General features: G+C 38.0%; 1 protein-coding gene across 1 annotated transcript in view; it reads left to right on the plus strand.

Annotated features, from left to right (window-relative positions):
- Positions 1–5,282: 5,282 nt before the first annotated feature.
- The window catches only part of VWDE (von Willebrand factor D and EGF domains), a gene marked incomplete at its 5' end in the record, with an annotated part of 33,919 nt that continues 20,890 nt past the window's right edge, over positions 5,283–18,311 (plus strand). Inside the window, 8 exons of the mRNA XM_010082794.1 lie at positions 5,283–5,467; positions 8,334–8,565; positions 11,291–11,550; positions 13,115–13,204; positions 14,564–14,708; positions 15,391–15,605; positions 15,916–15,989; positions 17,948–18,221. Coding sequence (XP_010081096.1) covers positions 5,283–5,467; positions 8,334–8,565; positions 11,291–11,550; positions 13,115–13,204; positions 14,564–14,708; positions 15,391–15,605; positions 15,916–15,989; positions 17,948–18,221 — 1,475 coding nt within the window. The remainder of the gene's footprint in view (positions 5,468–8,333; positions 8,566–11,290; positions 11,551–13,114; positions 13,205–14,563; positions 14,709–15,390; positions 15,606–15,915; positions 15,990–17,947; positions 18,222–18,311) is intronic.

Raw genomic sequence — 18,311 nt, forward strand, 5'->3', positions numbered from 1 at the left:
TGCCCGGCCCCGGGAGCGGTTCGGTCCGCCCTGCCCCTGCGCCCGCACCCCGCTCGCTTTGCAGCCCGATAGTTACCTGGAACGAGTTTCGCGGGAAGAGGCTTAACTTTATGAAAACTGACGAAATAGGAGTTGTTACTGTCACAGTGCACCTGCAGGGAAACCCGACCAACTGAAGATCGGAGACCGGGAATGTTAATTCTCCCGCTCTCTCTTCTTCTCCTTTCCCCGTGTGCTGGAGCCCCCGCGGGGCATTGGCACACCTTCACCTGGGGCCTCTGCAGAGTGCTTTGCAAAACCCATATCTGTATTGTTTCAAATTTCTGAGAGAAAATCCACATAAAGAGTAGATACGATAGCGTATTATGTTGAGAACAACTAGAAAATATTATATAAGCATGTATTTTACTTTTTTTAAATGTTATGCAGCTTTTTACTGCCTTGACAAAGCACACCTTAGGGTGTGGACATGAGTGATTGAAAAGTGTTTTAACACCCATTAAAATAAGAATATTTTTAAAGATATATTAATGTGTGCGTGTTGATTCTGTTTTCTTTGTTGTTCTGTGTATAGGAGTATTCATATTCCTCTTCCATTGCATTGTGGTACTGTCATTGCTACATTTGTGATCATGTTATGTGTCTTATCCAAGCAAGTGGTGTCTTTTACAATCATTTTTATATTTTGCTTTAAAAGGGTTACCCTAAATAATTATTTCAGGATAACTTCTTCCAGAAAGTGAACTTTTTTCTATTTTAGTATTTTGCAAGAGTCTAAATCCCCAAATACATACTTTCATTAAATGCAATCCTAGTTTGAATTTCTGCCTTGGGAAGTTGATATGCTCCATCCTTTGCGGTCAGTAGATGCAAGAAAAAGATCAGAGTGGACATTTACTAATGGCACTATTTGTTTATCTGTAGTCATTTGCCAGCATTGGCTCTTGGACAGCAGGAGGTATAAACTGATAAGCTATCTGTACCCAAGGAACTGGGTTGCCAGTCCTGCCACTCTGCCCTTGCCTGGCTGTACTCCGCAAGTGGCTCATTTTCCAGTCTCTACTCTGGTTTGCCCCCAGCAGTCCTCAGTCTCTCACTGCTCCATAATGCTGGAGACATTATGGACAGGTGGGCAATCATTGGCCTCTCCCTGCACATGGACTGGAACAGAGGTATGAACAGGGAATTGAAAAGTCCTTCCTTCGTGGAACTTTTCACCTGAGTGCCTCAGAAGCAACCATCAGGAGCTACTTAAATATCTCTTTGTAGAAAATGAACTCCTGTCATGTGCTGTTTAGAGTACCTACTATCTGACCCAGTTTGTGGCAGTCGTCATGCAAACCCCAGTGTTTTGGCACTAAGTGCCACTGAGTGCAAGAGTGCAGTTCCCTGACACTTGGCCCAAGGATCTGCCTAAAATAGTCCAAACAGGGCTTAAGTGGCTATGTCTCTCAGAAGGCAGTCCTCCAGAAACAGGTAGCTTTGTCACTTCAGAGGTTTCATCTGTATCTCTCACAAAAAGTCCTGACATATGTGTACTAGATTGTATGTTTTTGCATTTCAATCTGTTCAGATAGATGACTGGAAAAATCTGCCCAGTAGAGGAAGCAGCCAGGAAAACATCTCTCAGAATAACTCAACATAACAAAAACCTATGGCGAAGTTTGGGTAGCAAACAGACCAGATATGTAGTATAGAAATGCTGCATTTAATCCTGAGATGACCTATTTTTACTGAACAGGGAAGTTTTCATAATATAAAGTCAGGACTGGATGTAATAACGAGTCCTCAGTCTTTCAGTTGTGAGCAGTAGCATTGATCCAGTGAAGCACTTCCTATTGCTCATCCTCTCGCACAATGTTATCCTTGTGTTTAAGATGTTGCAAAAGTTGAATTCTTTTCTGGCTTAGGGTCATGTTGCTCATTACTGGTCAGGACCAAGTAGGTCTGGGAGGGATCCAGGCAAAGCTCACTGTAGTAATCCTGAAGATAGTAATGAAAAAGCAAATATGGAATAAAATTCTTCCTCACTTGCAGAGACCTCAGTTAAAGAACAGGAGAGAGCCCTAGCACAATATATATAGAATGAAGCACTGAATATGATAAATAAACTCAAATTCTAGGGAAACAGTTGCATGTTTTCCCAAGACAGATTGCTTTTCTGGCGGACAGTATGTAGTATTTGGACCTCCAAACAAAATGTGAGAGTTTGACTTCTAGAAATAAGTCTCTCCTCATAGCCTGTCACATGTGTCTCCGCTAGATTAAGTTAAACCAATGGCGCATGGTCTACAAAGGAGGCTGAATTTCAGTCTTAAGTATTAATTTGTATATTTTGTAATTAGAAATTTTATTTAATTGTTCTAAAGCAAATGTTTAAATGTAAAGTTACTGAATCATTAATACATTTAAATGTCCCAAAAGAAAAAAAATAAAATAGTATTCCAATATATGTGAAAAGATTTCCATCAAGAATAATCGTTCTTATATGATAAATTCTGTTAAAACGAACATGAATTTTCCATTTTGTGTCAGAACGTCAGAATATTTTGTGACTGTGGATGAAGATGTTGTTGTAAGTCAAAAGTAGCATATATGCCTTCCCATACGTTAATGTTCCTTCTGGCTAGGCAGAGCAGGTCGGTAGGCTTGCCCTGGAGGTGAGCTTCCTTAGCACTTTCAAGTGTCAGACCCTGTTTTCAGTTCCTTGTTCTTTTGCCAGACTTGACTCATTGGGCTGAAACTTGTTGGGTGTTAGACACAGGCAAAGCTTTTCTGGAGTGTTGCAGCAAAATCAGTATTTGTCATTCTGAGAGTGAAGCTTGAGAAACTTATCAAATTTTTTTATATATATATATATATCCTGAATAAGGAAATAATTATTTTAGTGGAAAATTTAGCGAACTCCCCTCTTAAATGCCTGTGATCTGAGCAGGTCTGATATGCAGGGGTAACTTTTTCACAGAGAATACAACGTTCAGTGTTGTGTATGTGTCCATAAATATAAGATGTGAAATATCATAAATATGATAAATAGGTTTCTGCTGTTGCTAGAGTTAAACAAACATCATTTACACACTCAGATGTGTAATACAATATTTTAATTTGTATTATTGATGATGGCAGTTATTTCAGTTGTTTTGCAGAATGGGTAAGGAAAATAAAGAAAAGAAAAAATTAACCAGTGTTACAAAACTTGAGATTTTCAAGGAATAACTTGTGTAAATACTAGCATACTTCTAAAGATGTAGAAAGAATACAAGAAGAGCTGGGTGACATTTTAAAGTGATGTGCATAATAATAAGAAATGTTTAACTTGATCTTTAGTAGGATTTATCACCTTATTACAAGTGAGTACAGTCAGCTGTTTTAAAGATCTATCAACCAATGATCTAATTAAACTATGGAGGAAAAAAAATAAAGACTTGTCTTATGTCTAGCTTGATTTATTTATGGAAGTGGTAACAGATATTATTTCAGGAGTGATTCACTTACAGAAAAGGAAACTAATGAGGGTGCTGTATGAAAGGGAGAATTGCAATAAAAAGTAGAAGACAGGAAGAAACTTTCACCATGGTTCATAAACTGCTTGTGCTGAAGCTTGCTTGGAAAACATTTCAATAACACACATGACTGACCTGTGGTTCTTCAAGGGCTTTTCTTCAAATTCCAGTGAGGGATAAATTCTCAATAAGGTCAACTTGTAGGGACATGAATAGCCTACAGGCTACTACAAGCAACTCAGAAGCACAGTGGTGGCACAGTCAATCACATTGAATTCCATCTGCCCTTAGAGGATAGAAGATAAAGCTATTGTTACCTGCCTGGGTAGCCTAAAGCCATATCAGATTAAATCTTCAGTCTTTGAAAGACTATAGGATTCTCCTACTGTGCTTGAAAGAGATGAAGTCTGCTCTTTCACCAGGGCATCTTCTCTGTTTAAAGGAGGGGAAGAGAGTTACCGGATTTTGGAACTGTTTCATAATTGTGGTTATCTGAACAATGATATGAAAGGACGTGGTAGATAGCACGTGACTTTTATTTTTGCATGACTTGGACCAAAATATGTTTGTAATCAGTGATATAATTACACAATGCAAAATATGGAACAAATTGAAAAAAACAAACCTGTGAGCAAAAACTGAAGATCAGACTGTTAATATTCAAAATGCAGAGCTTTTCTTACAGCTGCATTTTTTTAATTCATTAGTAGCATAGTAGAGGCAAGAACTAAGATTAATTGTGTAATTCAGTATATTCTGAAATTCCATTCACAGTCAGCATCACTTGGCATCCATTTTTAAAAGCAAGGTAAATAGATATATATGTTTTTTAAATGTCATTTCTTTATAAACATTTTCTTTTCCCTACTTTTCCCTCCCAAGCACATTCCTGAGCAAAGATGGCTGTTCAGTATGATGCATGCAGTTAGGTCTTTAGCCAGAACATTTATTGTCACTGTCTTTGACAGGAGTCAACTGAGCTGCCAGCTCAGACTCATTCTGGCATTCTGCTTTATTTCTGAATGAGTCTGCATTTTAAAAAAACTGTCATAAAGCCTTCTTCAGATTCTGATCCTTCATTTTACCTACCAACAATTTGTTTGGGGTTTTTTTTTGGAGGCGACAAGGTCAGTTAGGTGTCGTAAGATATGTTGGTTGGTTGTATTTACTTTATTAAAATTTAACATGCCAGTCATGCAAATTGACTTAAAATGGGTAACTGTCTACCCATTTCCGTACACACTTTTGCTATGATCTGCATGCATACATGTGTATGCAACTACCTCTTATCCATTTGAGGGAATTCTTTATTTCATGGATAGGAACCCTGTAAAGTGGTAGCCTATTTACAAAAGATTTTTGGATAATCCTTACTCCTCTTGAGGTAAGATTTTCATCCTCTTGTGTATCTGACACTCCATTTCTATTCAGGTTGTTAGATTTCATAAACCTGAATGGATCTAGAAAGTCAAAATCCAGAGAGAAAGTATAAGCATATTCTTTTCCACTGTTTTTACATGTAGGGTAAATGCCTAATGTGGTTAGTAATTTGGATTTATTGTCCAATAAAGGGAAAGTTACCACATGATGAATTCCATTAAATTTTAAAGTGCTACCCACTTGTTGTTGTTGTTATAAGACTTCAATATGTTTTTCAGTAAAAGTATTTTCACATCATACTGCGATATATCCATATTTTCCAGTCAAAATTACTTAACATTTTTTCTAACATACTTGTTAGCATTCTGTCTTGATACTTGAAATGCTCTTGCTCCACAGTTCTTGAATGCTCTCCTGGTGGACATCAGATTCTGCAGAGCCCTTACCGAAGCGTTGATTTTGATTCATCCCACCTCCAGCAATCAGCTATTCAGGAATTAATATGTGACCATTCCCTAACGCCAGGATGGTATCGCTTTATGATTTTTGATAAGCCTGCTGAGATGCCGACCAAGTGTGTAGAGGTATTGTTACAACTCATTTGATTATGAGAAATACATATTTTCTTAAGAGTTTTTTAGTAGTATAGGTAAAGAATACAGTTATGGAGACCGATGTGGAGGAATGGAGAGTACCTATTCCCTCTAGATACTTGAGTATATTAAAATGTATGAACTGGACAATTAAGTCTTAAGCGTTGAATGGGCAATAGCAGAGGATGGTAAATTACATCCCTTTTAGAGCACTCAAAACTGTCATTTGTAGTCTCTGCTAAAGAAGATTTTCTCAGTGGCAGCACAGCAGGGATATCATGTTGTAAAGCTGCAACTAGGTGCTGGTCAATCTGTTAAGAAGGCCATGTGAAAGCAGTATAGAGATTTGCAGCCATGTGAATCCAGTAATTGTGGAGCTTTTAAAGTGGTCATGTTAGAGGGAAGAGATTACTCCTAAAATGACTTGAACTAAAAGAGCTAACTGAAGATTAGTTGCCTTGTCATCTGCAGGTCCCCTAAGACTCAATAATTACTTGGAATATTTAATACTTTAGGCTTGTAATGCTTGATTTTGGAGCTATTCCAACATCTCTGTAAGAGTTACATTCTAAGGAGACATAGCTTTGTAGTTTCTTATTTTAAAACATTTCCTTGTTTTAAAAAAATAAAAATGTCATTGGAATATTTTACATGTGATTTTTCTAATGAATTGAAATTGCCTGATCATAGTCTTTAAAAAAAAAAAAAAAAAGACAAAAGAAAAGCCTGAAAATGCAACACTTTTAGAGGAATATGAAACAGTTAAAACATACTAATAAAATTAAATTGAGTTTATAGCAGCCCCCCTTTTTTATTATTTGCTTATTAATTTAATTTTATTTTTATGAATCTTTACAGCAGTATAAACCGCTGAAGTACCTTTAATGTACAGCTGACTCAAGGACTCAAAGGGCTGTGTTGCGGAGTCTACTGTTGTTATCCAGGCTTTTATACTGCAAAAGCTAGCAAAAAAGTATGATTCCTGAAGGACTTTCTTTCAGATAGACTTAATACAAACAATTTATTTAACTATTTAATCTAAATATTATTTTTATTTATGCAAAGAGCCGCCGTGGTAAACCAGAGGAAAAAACAATGTGTTTTTCAGAGCAAAAGTTAGATTAGCAAGATAGCCACTCAGATCATCTAGGAAAGTTTTAGAAATCTGACCAAAGTTCTCAGTGCTTTGTAATTATTTGCTAAAAATAGGCTACCTTCCTAATACAGAGGAGTCCAGATAATTACAGTTGGAGAGAGGTTGATTCAAAACTTACTAAGCAAATGAAATTTATGCCAAGACTTCTGCTTCTTTGCATCTGTTGACAAAAACAAGACATTTATTTTGAAATATCAAAGTCAAAACATTAAAATCGAACTAAAATGGGTGTCTTGTTTGGGAGGCTTCTTTCCCTTTGGAACAACTTTTATTCTAGCTGTATTTAATCCTTGTCAAAGACTCAGACTCTGTTAAACAATCCATCCCATTTCTGTCTACTTCTCATTAATTCTGATTGCCTGATGACTGATGGTGGGCTGAGATATTCTAGATTAATAAAAAAAGGTATACTTTTGAGATGAGAAATTGCTCAGTGAGTCTGCAGTGGTCTTTAGACTTTAGACCAAGAGGTCTAAGGACAAGATGATTTGAGACCTTGTTTCACCATCAGGTCAGAGAAAGGAATACTTGAGGTGATGTATGAAGGAAAAGAGATTCTCAGAATCTCACAATTTCAGATTTATAGTTTTCATGTAAATACTTTCTAAGTGCTGGCTTTAACACACTCTGTCCTTCTAGATGTTTCTCTTTAGTTTGCTTTCTGTAGCACGTGAAAGACAGGAGGTGATTTTTAACTCATTCTGTTGAGCCATGAACCAGGTTCCTTCTTTGTCTTCTTTTCTCAGGATTCATTTTTCTGTATTTCACTGGTAAACTCCAGTGTCTGCTAAATCAGACTTACACTTAGGTTACTGTGATAGGTACTATTAAGTTGTGACCTTCATGGCAGCGTCCTTGACTTGAAGACCTTGCATGCCACAGTGGTGAGGGATGAAGGGGATTATTCTACAACACACTTCTCACTCCGTGGGGAAAAGCACTGAACAAAACTTTTGTTTGCAAGAGAAGGAGCAAGAGCCCTCTTAATTCACCTGTTGAATCGGCACCTGAACAACAGACCTCGTGAAGCCCACTGCTTCATAACTAGGATTTAGGGTTGCTACAAAGTCGCTGTGGTTGTTATGGGGGTGCTACAAGCGAACCTATTCCTAAAGGAGGGGAATTGAAAGACAGACAAGGCTTATCAGGTGTCTTGCATTTTTGACTGGAGCTGCAAGTCAGTAACCTTGCATCAGCTGGCCACATCTCTTAGAAGAAATCCAGGAAGTTAGCTGAGCCTTCAGTCCATGGCAAATGGTAGATAAATCGTGACAGCTTTAGCATCTTTAGTTGATATTCAGTGTATGTATGTTCTGCCCTGTATTTGCAGTTCTCTGGTAGCATTTACACGGTCACTTAATGTAGCTTAATGTAGAGAAACTCATTAAGCCATAACACAACTGTTAGTTTTTTTGGGGAAAACACTCGGGTGTGGCCTCTGGTTAAATTCTTCAGGCACTAGATTATAGCCTGTCTTTAGAAACACAAGTTCATTACTCTCAAAGAAGGACCTAAGTCTCTTTTGTGTGTATTTATATTCAACCTTGAAGAGAAAAATAAGCAAACCCTCAATTGTACTGTCTAAACTTTGGTAAAACTTATGCAGGAAATTAATTGAATACACATGTACCTCTCATTAAAGCACAGCAACAGTGTGATATAGTATTAACCATTTTCTGATGTTTTTCTCCGGTGCTGAAGATGAATCACTGTGGTACTCAAGCCCCTGTCTGGTTGTCTCTGAGGGAGTCAGAGTCCATGCCTCGACCTGGTGAGATCAAACAGTTAACAGCTTGTGCTACATGGCAGTTTTTCTTCAGCACTTCAGAAGACTGCTGTCTTTTCCGAATTCCTGTCAGTGTGAGGAACTGCGGAGATTTCTTTGTTTACTTACTGCAGCCCACCCAAGGATGCATGGGGTATTGTGCAGAAGGTGAGAAGATGCATGCTCTACCTCAACTGCGTGTTTATCAGTGTCTCTGATACTTGGCTCAGGGGAAATGTCTGGAAATAGCTATACATGCTGAAATTTCTTGCCATCCTTACTTTTAATATTGATAGGATAGAAAAGTGATTTGGTGTGGTAAAGGTGGGTTCACACCACCTCTTTTAACTTACATTTGGCACTCAAGTATTGTTCGAAGCTCAGAAAACTTAAGAACTGAAATTTTCCATGTAATGAGGTGGGAATACAAGACACATCTAGAAGTCAAAATTCAGAGAACCTACAATGGCACTCATACTCTGCAAATATGCATTACTGAATATGCATAGAATTATGTGTCAGAGTAAATTTTGTTCAATAACTTGACCAAGCTGTATTTATATAAATTATTGGTTACCGTTGTTAGGAATAGTTTTCTTACTGTAACTCTTTTATTGTGTTTCTGGAGAGTATGTACATTGTTTCTAAAGAAAATTCAACACAGAAATGCTCTACTGATACATACTTTGTTAATACTGAGAAAGAACTGGAGTCCTTTTGCAACATCTTGCGTTGTCTTGCAAAAGTGTGTTGGTGTTCACAGCTCAAAACTCCAGTGTTGCATTATTAATGCTAGATCTTTTAAAAAACTTAAGGCATGGTTAAATCCTTACAGTTATAAATACTGTGAAATAGTGATAAATTAGTGCAGTAGAAAATTCTTATTAGTTCATATAATACACCATTGTGAGAATACTAGCAATATTTTTATGCATCATATACTGTATTGCTCTAAGTCATATTCTTTGTCGCTGACTGCTTTCAGAAGCTCAATAGCAAAACTATCAGTGGGTTTTCTTGTGCTTTATTGGCCCATCGTTATACCTTTAGGTCCAATTGTTAAGGCATTCTCCAAGGGTTTATTGACAGGAAAAAAAAGCCAGAAATGGGACATTTCAGCATGCAAGTGAGTGAAGCAATGAGGAACTCCTGCACTATAGGACTTTGCATTTGCTTTGAGTGATGGTTCATGAAGAGGAAAGAGGATATAAAAACCATGGGCATCAAGCTAGCAAATTTTTACTGCCTGAAAACAAAGTAGGCAAGAAACATAACTCTGGTTTGGCTCTGCTGAATAGTGTAAATTTGAAACACATTTGGATTTTAAAAGCCCCCTTTTAAGATGATGTTGTCATGTGACATGCGTTGTACTCTTGTGGTGCTTTTTTTACCATGCATGCTGTCTTTTCTCTTTAACACTTGATAGCTGTAAACACTTGATGCAAATTTTCAAACAATCTCCCCTGTACAAGCTAAGGAATACAAATGTTGTATTCACTGAGGCATGGAACGTAAAATCTGCTCTTCATTCTTTTTGGTGAAGGCGGTGCTCAGTGTTGCTGCTGCCCTTTTGACTTAGTTTGAGCAGAGGGACTGACCTCTTTCCACTTCTGTTACAAATGCACTGATATTTTCATGTTTAATCAGAGTTCCACTGGTGCAAATGAGCAGTGCACAAGTATTTTTTCTTAGGCCTCTGTAGGAAGGATGATTTTTTTCAAGGCAGGTCTGCCCTGAGTTTGGCTGAGCATTCGGTTGTGAATTTGGGGAGACAAAATATGTATTTAAGAGAATAGTTTAATTCCTTTTTATTCACTAAAAACATCTCTAAGTATTGTCTGGGTACAGTAAGAGATGTAGAGCTGATGGGATGTTCTGTACCCTTGCTCCTAGGTGTAGCCAATCTACTTGTCATTGACAGCTCAAGGCTTTGTACTGACTGCTACCGTTATTGCGTATGGATTGGATTACAAGATTGCTTCTGTTCTACTAATTTACACTCAGTGTCTCATGATATTTAGTATATTTTTAACATAGGCCAATAATTTAAGAGCATTGTGTACATACTCTGTATGTGTGTGAATATACAATTTAAGAACAATTTATAGGTGTTTCAGATACAAAGCCACAGACCTGTGATCCTGAAGGAATGGAAACTCAAGATGTCTGCAGCAGTAAGTATTTTGGTTTGATTTTCAAGATTTTCTGTGCATCTATGATCCAGTAATGTCAATATTTAGTCATATTCTGTCTTGAAAAAAAACATGTTCATGTTATCAACAGTTACTCAGTCTGTTGCAAAATGAGCAATTTGGAGGTAATTTCAGAGCTTGGATTACAAAAGTACTTTCTTGGCATAATGTTCAGAATAAGTACCAAAATGTTAACAAGTAATTTTAATAATGCTGATTTGTGTTTACTTTGATTTTTTTTGAAGTCTACAAATCATGATGATGAATCTACAAATCATACTGTTGCTTATTCTGTTCCTTTTTACTCATTCTTCCCCCTCCTCCCTCAACCCCTTTCTTCATAAATAGAGAAAATATTATTCTGTCAGATAAATTCTGCATGTTGTTCTCTCCTGTCTGGTAAAATAATTAATTGTATTTTATTTCTCCATTTTTTGTGGAGTTTTCCACCTCTTCAGCACCTTCCTGTGGGCTAGAATATAATTGAGGCTGATAAAGTGTTTTGTTGTCCTTTTAATAATTAACAATAAGGAACATACACATTTTCTCTAATTCTCTAAGCAATTATGTAGTATTTCCACATATGAAAAAAGGTAAATATTATTGGTGTATTAATTGAAAAAAAAATATGTCAATGTCACTTCATCCAATCCTGTTTTTGCACAGAATAAAAAACACAAACCACACTTCTGTTTGACTAGGTAAACTGACCTCTTCATCATCTCCATCTGTGTCACCACCACTACCAGCGATTCCAGAAGTTGTAGCAGAGTTGATCAAAGGCAGCATTTACCTAAGGTGTACCTTTGGCACTCCTTCTGCAAACAACTCGGTCGGATTCATTGTAACTTGGTCAAGACTTTCTCCTGAAGGTATCAAAGAAGAACTGAAACATGAGACAGCAGTTCATACATTCTCACTTCTAGAACTAGATGGGATAAACGTCAGACTTGGAGACAGAGTATGTTAAAACATAACTATAATCTCTTTGTATGTGTGTAAATATGGCTCAGTAGACTCTAACAGTTGTTAAAGACAGAGTTCCAGCACCTTGTGGTGTAATTTTTCTTGGCAGACACATACCGCCTCTAGTTGTTGTTTACACTAACAGTGTCCATATGAATGTGGAAATACCACAAAATATATCCGTAATTATCAATGCCATTAAGGTTTTGAGACTGACTGTCTCAGTACAGTATAGTGTGCTTCCAGGAGGTAAATATTTATTCAAGTTGCATCTTCTTCACACTCTACTGTGATTTTGTTTGATACTGTAAATTAAGAGGATTTTTGGATGCAACCGCATCTAAGTGAGAGGCTGTAAGAGCCAGAGGTTGTGAGAAGCTGTGTTGTTGATTCGTTAGTTAGATTTCTTTTCTCTGAATCAATAATGAGCTGCTGCTTGATGGTTTTGACTCTAGGATTGGATTTAAGTGATTTAATCTCTGTCATCAAAAGCAGTAAGATTACTTGCATTGCCTTCTGTGGTAGCAGCACCAAGACCTAGGCTCTCGTGGTAACTTTGAGAAGTTTAAGCATTGGGAAATCAATAAGCTTTCCACCTGTATATACCAAAAATTTTTTCCTGGACAAAATAAAAACCAAAAAAGTACGTGATTAGTGTGTATGTGCATGTGTGTTCAAGCCAAAGCCAGGCTGCTTGGATGGCTTATGGACAATACCTATTGCTAATCCTCAAAAATCCTTTCGGGACTTTGTGAATAGTTACCTGACAGAGTTAGCTTGGTGACAGTCAAAAGGAAAGGCACAGTCATAAATTACCTGCTGCTGCTATGAATCCTTGGTTTTCTCAGGATCTGAAATATTGCATGTGTGGTCAATGCATCTCAAAAGAGAAAGAGCAAAATAAACAAAAAATACAAACCCAAAACCTCAGTGTCTAGTAGCATAGAACTGGTTCAGTGGAGGGAAATCACAGTGAATTCATCGGCTTGAAAAAGATTATCAAGGCCTATAACACCAGGAAAAAAGTAAGAAGAGGAGGAGATGCTTGTTTTGAATAATCTGAGATCTAATCTGCAGTCAACAAAATTAAAAGGCAAACACTGTGTGAAATGGACTAAAAGAAGTAAATAACATGTAATAAAGTATAGAATGTGTTTCCACAAGATGTCATGGGGTGCAGAAATGCTCCAGAAGGAATTTGTTAAATCCATGGAGATTTAGGTGCTTGTTAAACGTGATGGGGGGTGTGTGGGGGTGTGGGTGGGGTGTGTGGGTGGGGGCTGTGTGTGTGTGCGCGCGCATGCGTGTGTCTGTCTGTGTGTGTATGTGTGTGTGAGCGTGTGTCACCACTGGTGGGGTATGCCAGGAAAAGATCTGTGGATGCTCTGTCTGTTTCTGTGTTTTTCTTGTGCAGCACCACTGGCAATTGGTAACTTCTGGTGCAAACAGAAGTCTGGGTGTGATGAATCCATCAAACTGACCCATGATGGCTGGGGTTTATCTTCACGTGACCACTTCATACGAAAAACGTATTCTATTGTGCTGCTTTTGCCCCACAGGTCTACTGTAGCAGTTCTGCTTTTTGGATGGAGAAGCCAGATATACAAAGCTCTTCTGTTGAGAGCAAGGAATTTTTTGTTGGTGTTAAGGTAATTTTGAAAGAAAATAATGTTTTACTTTACCATAGTAGGAATCCTTCTGAGTATTGCTACAGCAGCAAGTCCTCTGACTAGAAAACACTGAAAAAATTTTAATTGTGAATTAATACAGTGTGTTGTTGGCTGTAGAGAACTTAAATTTGTCAAAAAGCAGAAGAGTCAAGGTTCCTGTGCTGCCCATGTACTCAAGGTGCAGGAAGGCTGACTTGGCAGCTTGCAGAAGTTATAACAACATAGTGAAAGCCTTGATCTCCAGCAGCTAGAGTCGACTCTGACACTGTAGTTGTCAGCTGGCAGGGCCACGGCTCAGACTGGAGCCCTGACACGCTGTTGTCCAGTACATTTAACTGCTGCTGCCTTTTCTGGCATGATTTTGGCCTGTGCCGAGGGGCTGTCCCAGGGCATGGCTCTGGGGACAGCCTAGGCCAGGGCCTCTGCCCAGCTGGCCATGGGGGGAAGGGAGCGGCGAGGCCGACCTGGCCTGGACTGAGAGAGGGGAACCAGGACGTGAGCTGTGCCATGCCACTTGGCCGAGGTCCAAACTCATTTTAATTCCAGCTGTGGATACAGCTATAGGGAGCCATTTGCTGGCCAGCAATGGGACCCCAATCCCCAAAAAACATACTGCATGGCATTACATGTTGGGAATAGTGCTGTTGACTTAAGGATTTGCCCTTCATAAAGGGCAAATTTGCCTCCTGAGTTTCCCATGTTTCTGCAGGATCGGGGCCCAGATTTATCTCCTATAAGTGCAGGTCTGTAGTGCGCACTGTAGATTGTGAATGCATTATTTTTGTTTTCCTGTGAGGCTGTGTTCAGAATTTCACCCCACGCTCGGTTGTAGGCCTCTGCTGCTGATCTCTAGTTGCATTTTTGATTATGTGTCTATGGTGAGATGTGTTGTAAATTTACTGAGAGGGATCCCAGGAGAAATATGGGGCTTTCAAATTCTTTTGGGACATTGTTGCCTGTAGGTATCATCCCCTTCCCCCCAGACAATGCACAAAACTGTTTGTACTTTAGCTTCCATAAGTTACCCAGAGAATACTTTTGTGGTGTTAATGTGATTTGCTAATCCCTTACCTTTCTAGCTAGCCTCTACTCTTGCTTTTTTCTTATCCTTGCCCCTTATTCTGAGCTCTTCAAGACTCTTGCAGCTGGGTCCTCATCTTCTCAACAGTGTGCCGCTGCTCTTTAGACCATCTAAATGAGCCTGATCAAGAGGAGCAGCCCATGCACTGTGCCCTTCCACCTCTTCAGTTTTTTATACTGTACTTCTAGCTGTTTAGTAAGCAGTGCTGTAGTTTACTCGCAAACCTTGCATCTTAAGTACAATTTCTTCTGTGCTAGATACATCCAGAAACATATGATATATCAGAAGATGGGAAGGAATACAAACTGGCAATAGAAAGCAGCGTTCCTATTCCCTGTCCTGAGTTTAGCCAGCTTGAAAGTGACTGCAAAATCTCACTAACATTAAATACTGTTGATGAAGGTAAGTATTATCCTGATTTTTGTTGCATTTTGTATGTTTAATGTATTTTTCTGATTATTCTCATTGGTCTGCTTCTTTGGAGAAGCTGTTACATTGTAGAATACTTTCTAAATGTTAAAACAAAATATTCACAGGCTTTGTATACTGCTGCTGAAAGTATGGAAGGATGGGCCCATAATCCATTATTTGTTGATGTTAGCAGGTGTTTTTGGCATCTATGGATAGCAGAGCCACATTCTTTAACTTGAATAGACAGAATGCCATAATACCTGCAAAGTTTATAATTCAGTTCATTTTGTTGACCTGTTGTGTTGCAAGTGTTGTATACGCAGTTGTGAAGTCCTAATTTTTTACTATTATTATTGTTTTCTGTAATACTTTCTCATGCACAAATCCTGTGAGCCCCAGGAGGAGTCTTGCCTATGCAGACAACCATTTTTATGTCACATCACCAAGACTATAATTATTTGGCTATCAAAGTGGAAAATTCAAAACCATTTTCTTAGGTGTGTGTATGAAGATGTAGTGAAGGGGTTTTACGTGACCAAACCCAAGGAAAATGCACAGTGATTTTAATTTATGAAAATGCTTGTAAATAAGTTAGTATCTATATTAACAGTAGTATACAAAATGTGACCTGTTTAGAGGAAAAATCACTAATGATGTGTTTTCATTAAAACAGGTAATGAGCAGTTAGGTTTAAATTTGGCTCTTTCTTCTTGTCATGTGGATCTTCTCCAGAAACCCTGCAATAACGGAATCTGTAGTCAAGCTGTAATTTATTTCACTGCTGTGACAGACTTTATGCAGGATGGAGACAGAATTACCAGAATTGCAGTCGAACCTATATCCAGTGGAAATTTCCTGTGGAATGGCTATGTTCCAGAAAGCACACAGGTTGAAAATCTTCATGTTAAGCTCTGTAAACTGTCCAAAAATGTGGCTGATACAAATGAAGCTTCTATTTCAGTTCTGACTTGCTGATTCATACGAAGATTTCTAAGTAGTCAATTTTGCATTGTTTTATTTTCATTGAAATGCTGTATTTTCATTTGAATTAAATTTTTGACATCTTAATATTGATATAGGCACTCAGATTTGTTAAAAATATAATATATTTATTAGAATGTAAACTAGTATCATAAATAATGTGCCTGAGTCTGTTTATTTCCTAATCTGACATGGTTTACTATATGCTTCTTTGAAGATTACAGTAAAGGATCTACCCACTGCCTACTGCTACTCATTTACTGACCCTCATATAATTACATTTGATGGAAGGTAATTATTGGATTTCTACTCTTAATTTTAAGTATTTTGGGGGGGAATGTGTTTTATTTATTTTAAATTTGTGCTGGTGATATAAGTGAGCTGTAGTTTTCCACAACTGTGCTCTGTATTTTACATTCTTTCTTGGACAATAAGGATAAACATGGTTTAGTTGGTAAAAGCTTGACAGTCATGATAATGTTTGTAATACTTGTATTTCTAAATCCAAGTTTTGGGGTTGTGGCAAAAGAGTGAAGCAAATGGACTATTTTCCTTTTTAGAGGAGTATGTCAAGGGAGGAGTGGTTGCTGTACACTCTGTTCACTATGAAAGACAGAAATGTTATTAAATATGAACAATGATAAAATGATTGATTAAGCAAAACTATTTCAATGCAAAGGTGTTTCCGATCTGCAGCATAGTTTCCCTGTTTCTGGGTGTCAGTATTTGAATCCTGGTAAGGATCGAGTCGCTATAAGCTAGCTGCTCTCTCTGTCACATTGGGCTGAGTTAATTTATTATTTAACTTTAATGTCGTTGAAAGTGACTTATTCACTCCTGCCACTTGCATGTCACTGACCTTCTTTCTAAAATGAAGATAGCTTCCTTGGCCACAGCTGGCATGTTTTTGGTATGCTTCTGTCTTTCTGATTCATGGAAGATGTCAAAACAAACACAGGTTCCACACCTGGGATTTTTATATTCTCTGCTCAGCAGAAGCACGTTTCTTCAAGTGGCAGGTGGGAAGAGGATACGTTGCCTCCAAATAGGGATGTTCAGCCCACAGCCCAGCTCTTCTTGTGAACTTGATAATAGAAGGGAAAAGACAAGCTGTAGTTGCTTCTCTGATATCATGGTGACAAGTAATAATAATAATAAAGTCACTGGGGTTATCCTGATCTTTTCAGTTACTCCTTCAGTGGAAATTATAGGTATGTCTTCAGTGGGCATTTTAGCCATCAAGATTTCTTATGGAGCAGTGATTTACTGTGCTATGGTCTAGCTAGAAGCAGTGTTGAAAGAGCTTCCTTTTTAAGGATAGAAACTGCTGCTACTTTATTTACAAACTGGGGAAACAAATAGAAAATGAACTGTCTTTACTGAATCATGGGTAGTCCTGTGCCTTCCCAGTAGGGTAGCCATCTGCAGTTTGTCTGCTGGCCCATTATACACAAAGCAAATCACCATTCTGCAATTAGCTGTCAAATGCCATTTATAGCCAAGAGGCTGTTAAACTTGCAGCAAAACTTACCCCCCCTTCCCCACACCTTCTCACACTGATTCTTTAAATTGGCTATTTCAACCTTGCTTCAGGGAACAGATGGCTAACCCTAAGGGGGAAAAAAAAGGAAGTCACTATTTATGGGTTTCATCTTAAATAATTTTCAAATCTTTGGGAATGGCACTCCTCATCTCCATCTTAATAAAGCAGACCTTTTTTAAAGTATGTGACTTTCTGAGTAATTTTGTCAAGGGTACTTATGCAGTCTTCAGCACCTGTTCCCCTGCCCCTCCACCACCAGATAAGTATCTTGCTGTTCTTGCTGCATAGGTGTATTGTTGTAGAAACACAAAGGTTGAGAAGCACTCTCTAGTTCCCTATTGTAAGCACAGTTAAAAATAAAAAAAATCAAAAAATGACAGTGGCTTCATGGTTGTGTTTCCATTCACAGCCATTGCCTACTACTCGACTCCTGATCCTTCTTTACTTTCTTCTTTCTCTGCTGTAGAACAAGTTTAATTTTTTCTGATTTAGAGCTGCATGGAGGAAGATATGAGAATGTTTGCTCGGAACAAAGTTGTGTATTGGTTAATGGGCTGTACTCTGTTTTTTCTGATGCAGGAAAATGAGTTGCAGAATCAAAGTTCCCTAAATATTAGAAATATGCTTTAAGATAAAGTTTCTGACATGTGGTAATACAGTCATTTTATAACCAAAGTGATATAAGACACTCTTCTTTTGATTCCAGACTCTATGACAATTTTAAAACAGGAACATTTGTTCTCTATAAGAGTACATCTCGAGATTTTGAAGTTCACGTTCGCCAGTGGGAGTGTGGAAGTCTTCACTATCCAGCGTCCTGTAACTGTGGCTTTGTTGCCAAAGAAGGAAGTGATATAATTGCATTTGACATGTGCAGTGGTGAGCTACATGAGTCACAGCCACATTTATCTGTAATAAGTAGAGACACAAGAGGAAGCAATGTCAGAATCACTGAATCCTACCTAGGAAGAAAAGTAACAGTAAGTAGTAAATAATTGCTTGTGGATGCAATAGTTATCTCAGCAGTTATTTTTTAACAGTTCATACCAGCTTCAGAACTAAAACATGTT

This window comes from Pterocles gutturalis, unplaced genomic scaffold (assembly GCF_000699245.1).
Source record: "Pterocles gutturalis isolate BGI_N339 unplaced genomic scaffold, ASM69924v1 scaffold4635, whole genome shotgun sequence".
Classification (NCBI taxonomy): Eukaryota; Metazoa; Chordata; class Aves; order Pterocliformes; family Pteroclidae; genus Pterocles; species Pterocles gutturalis.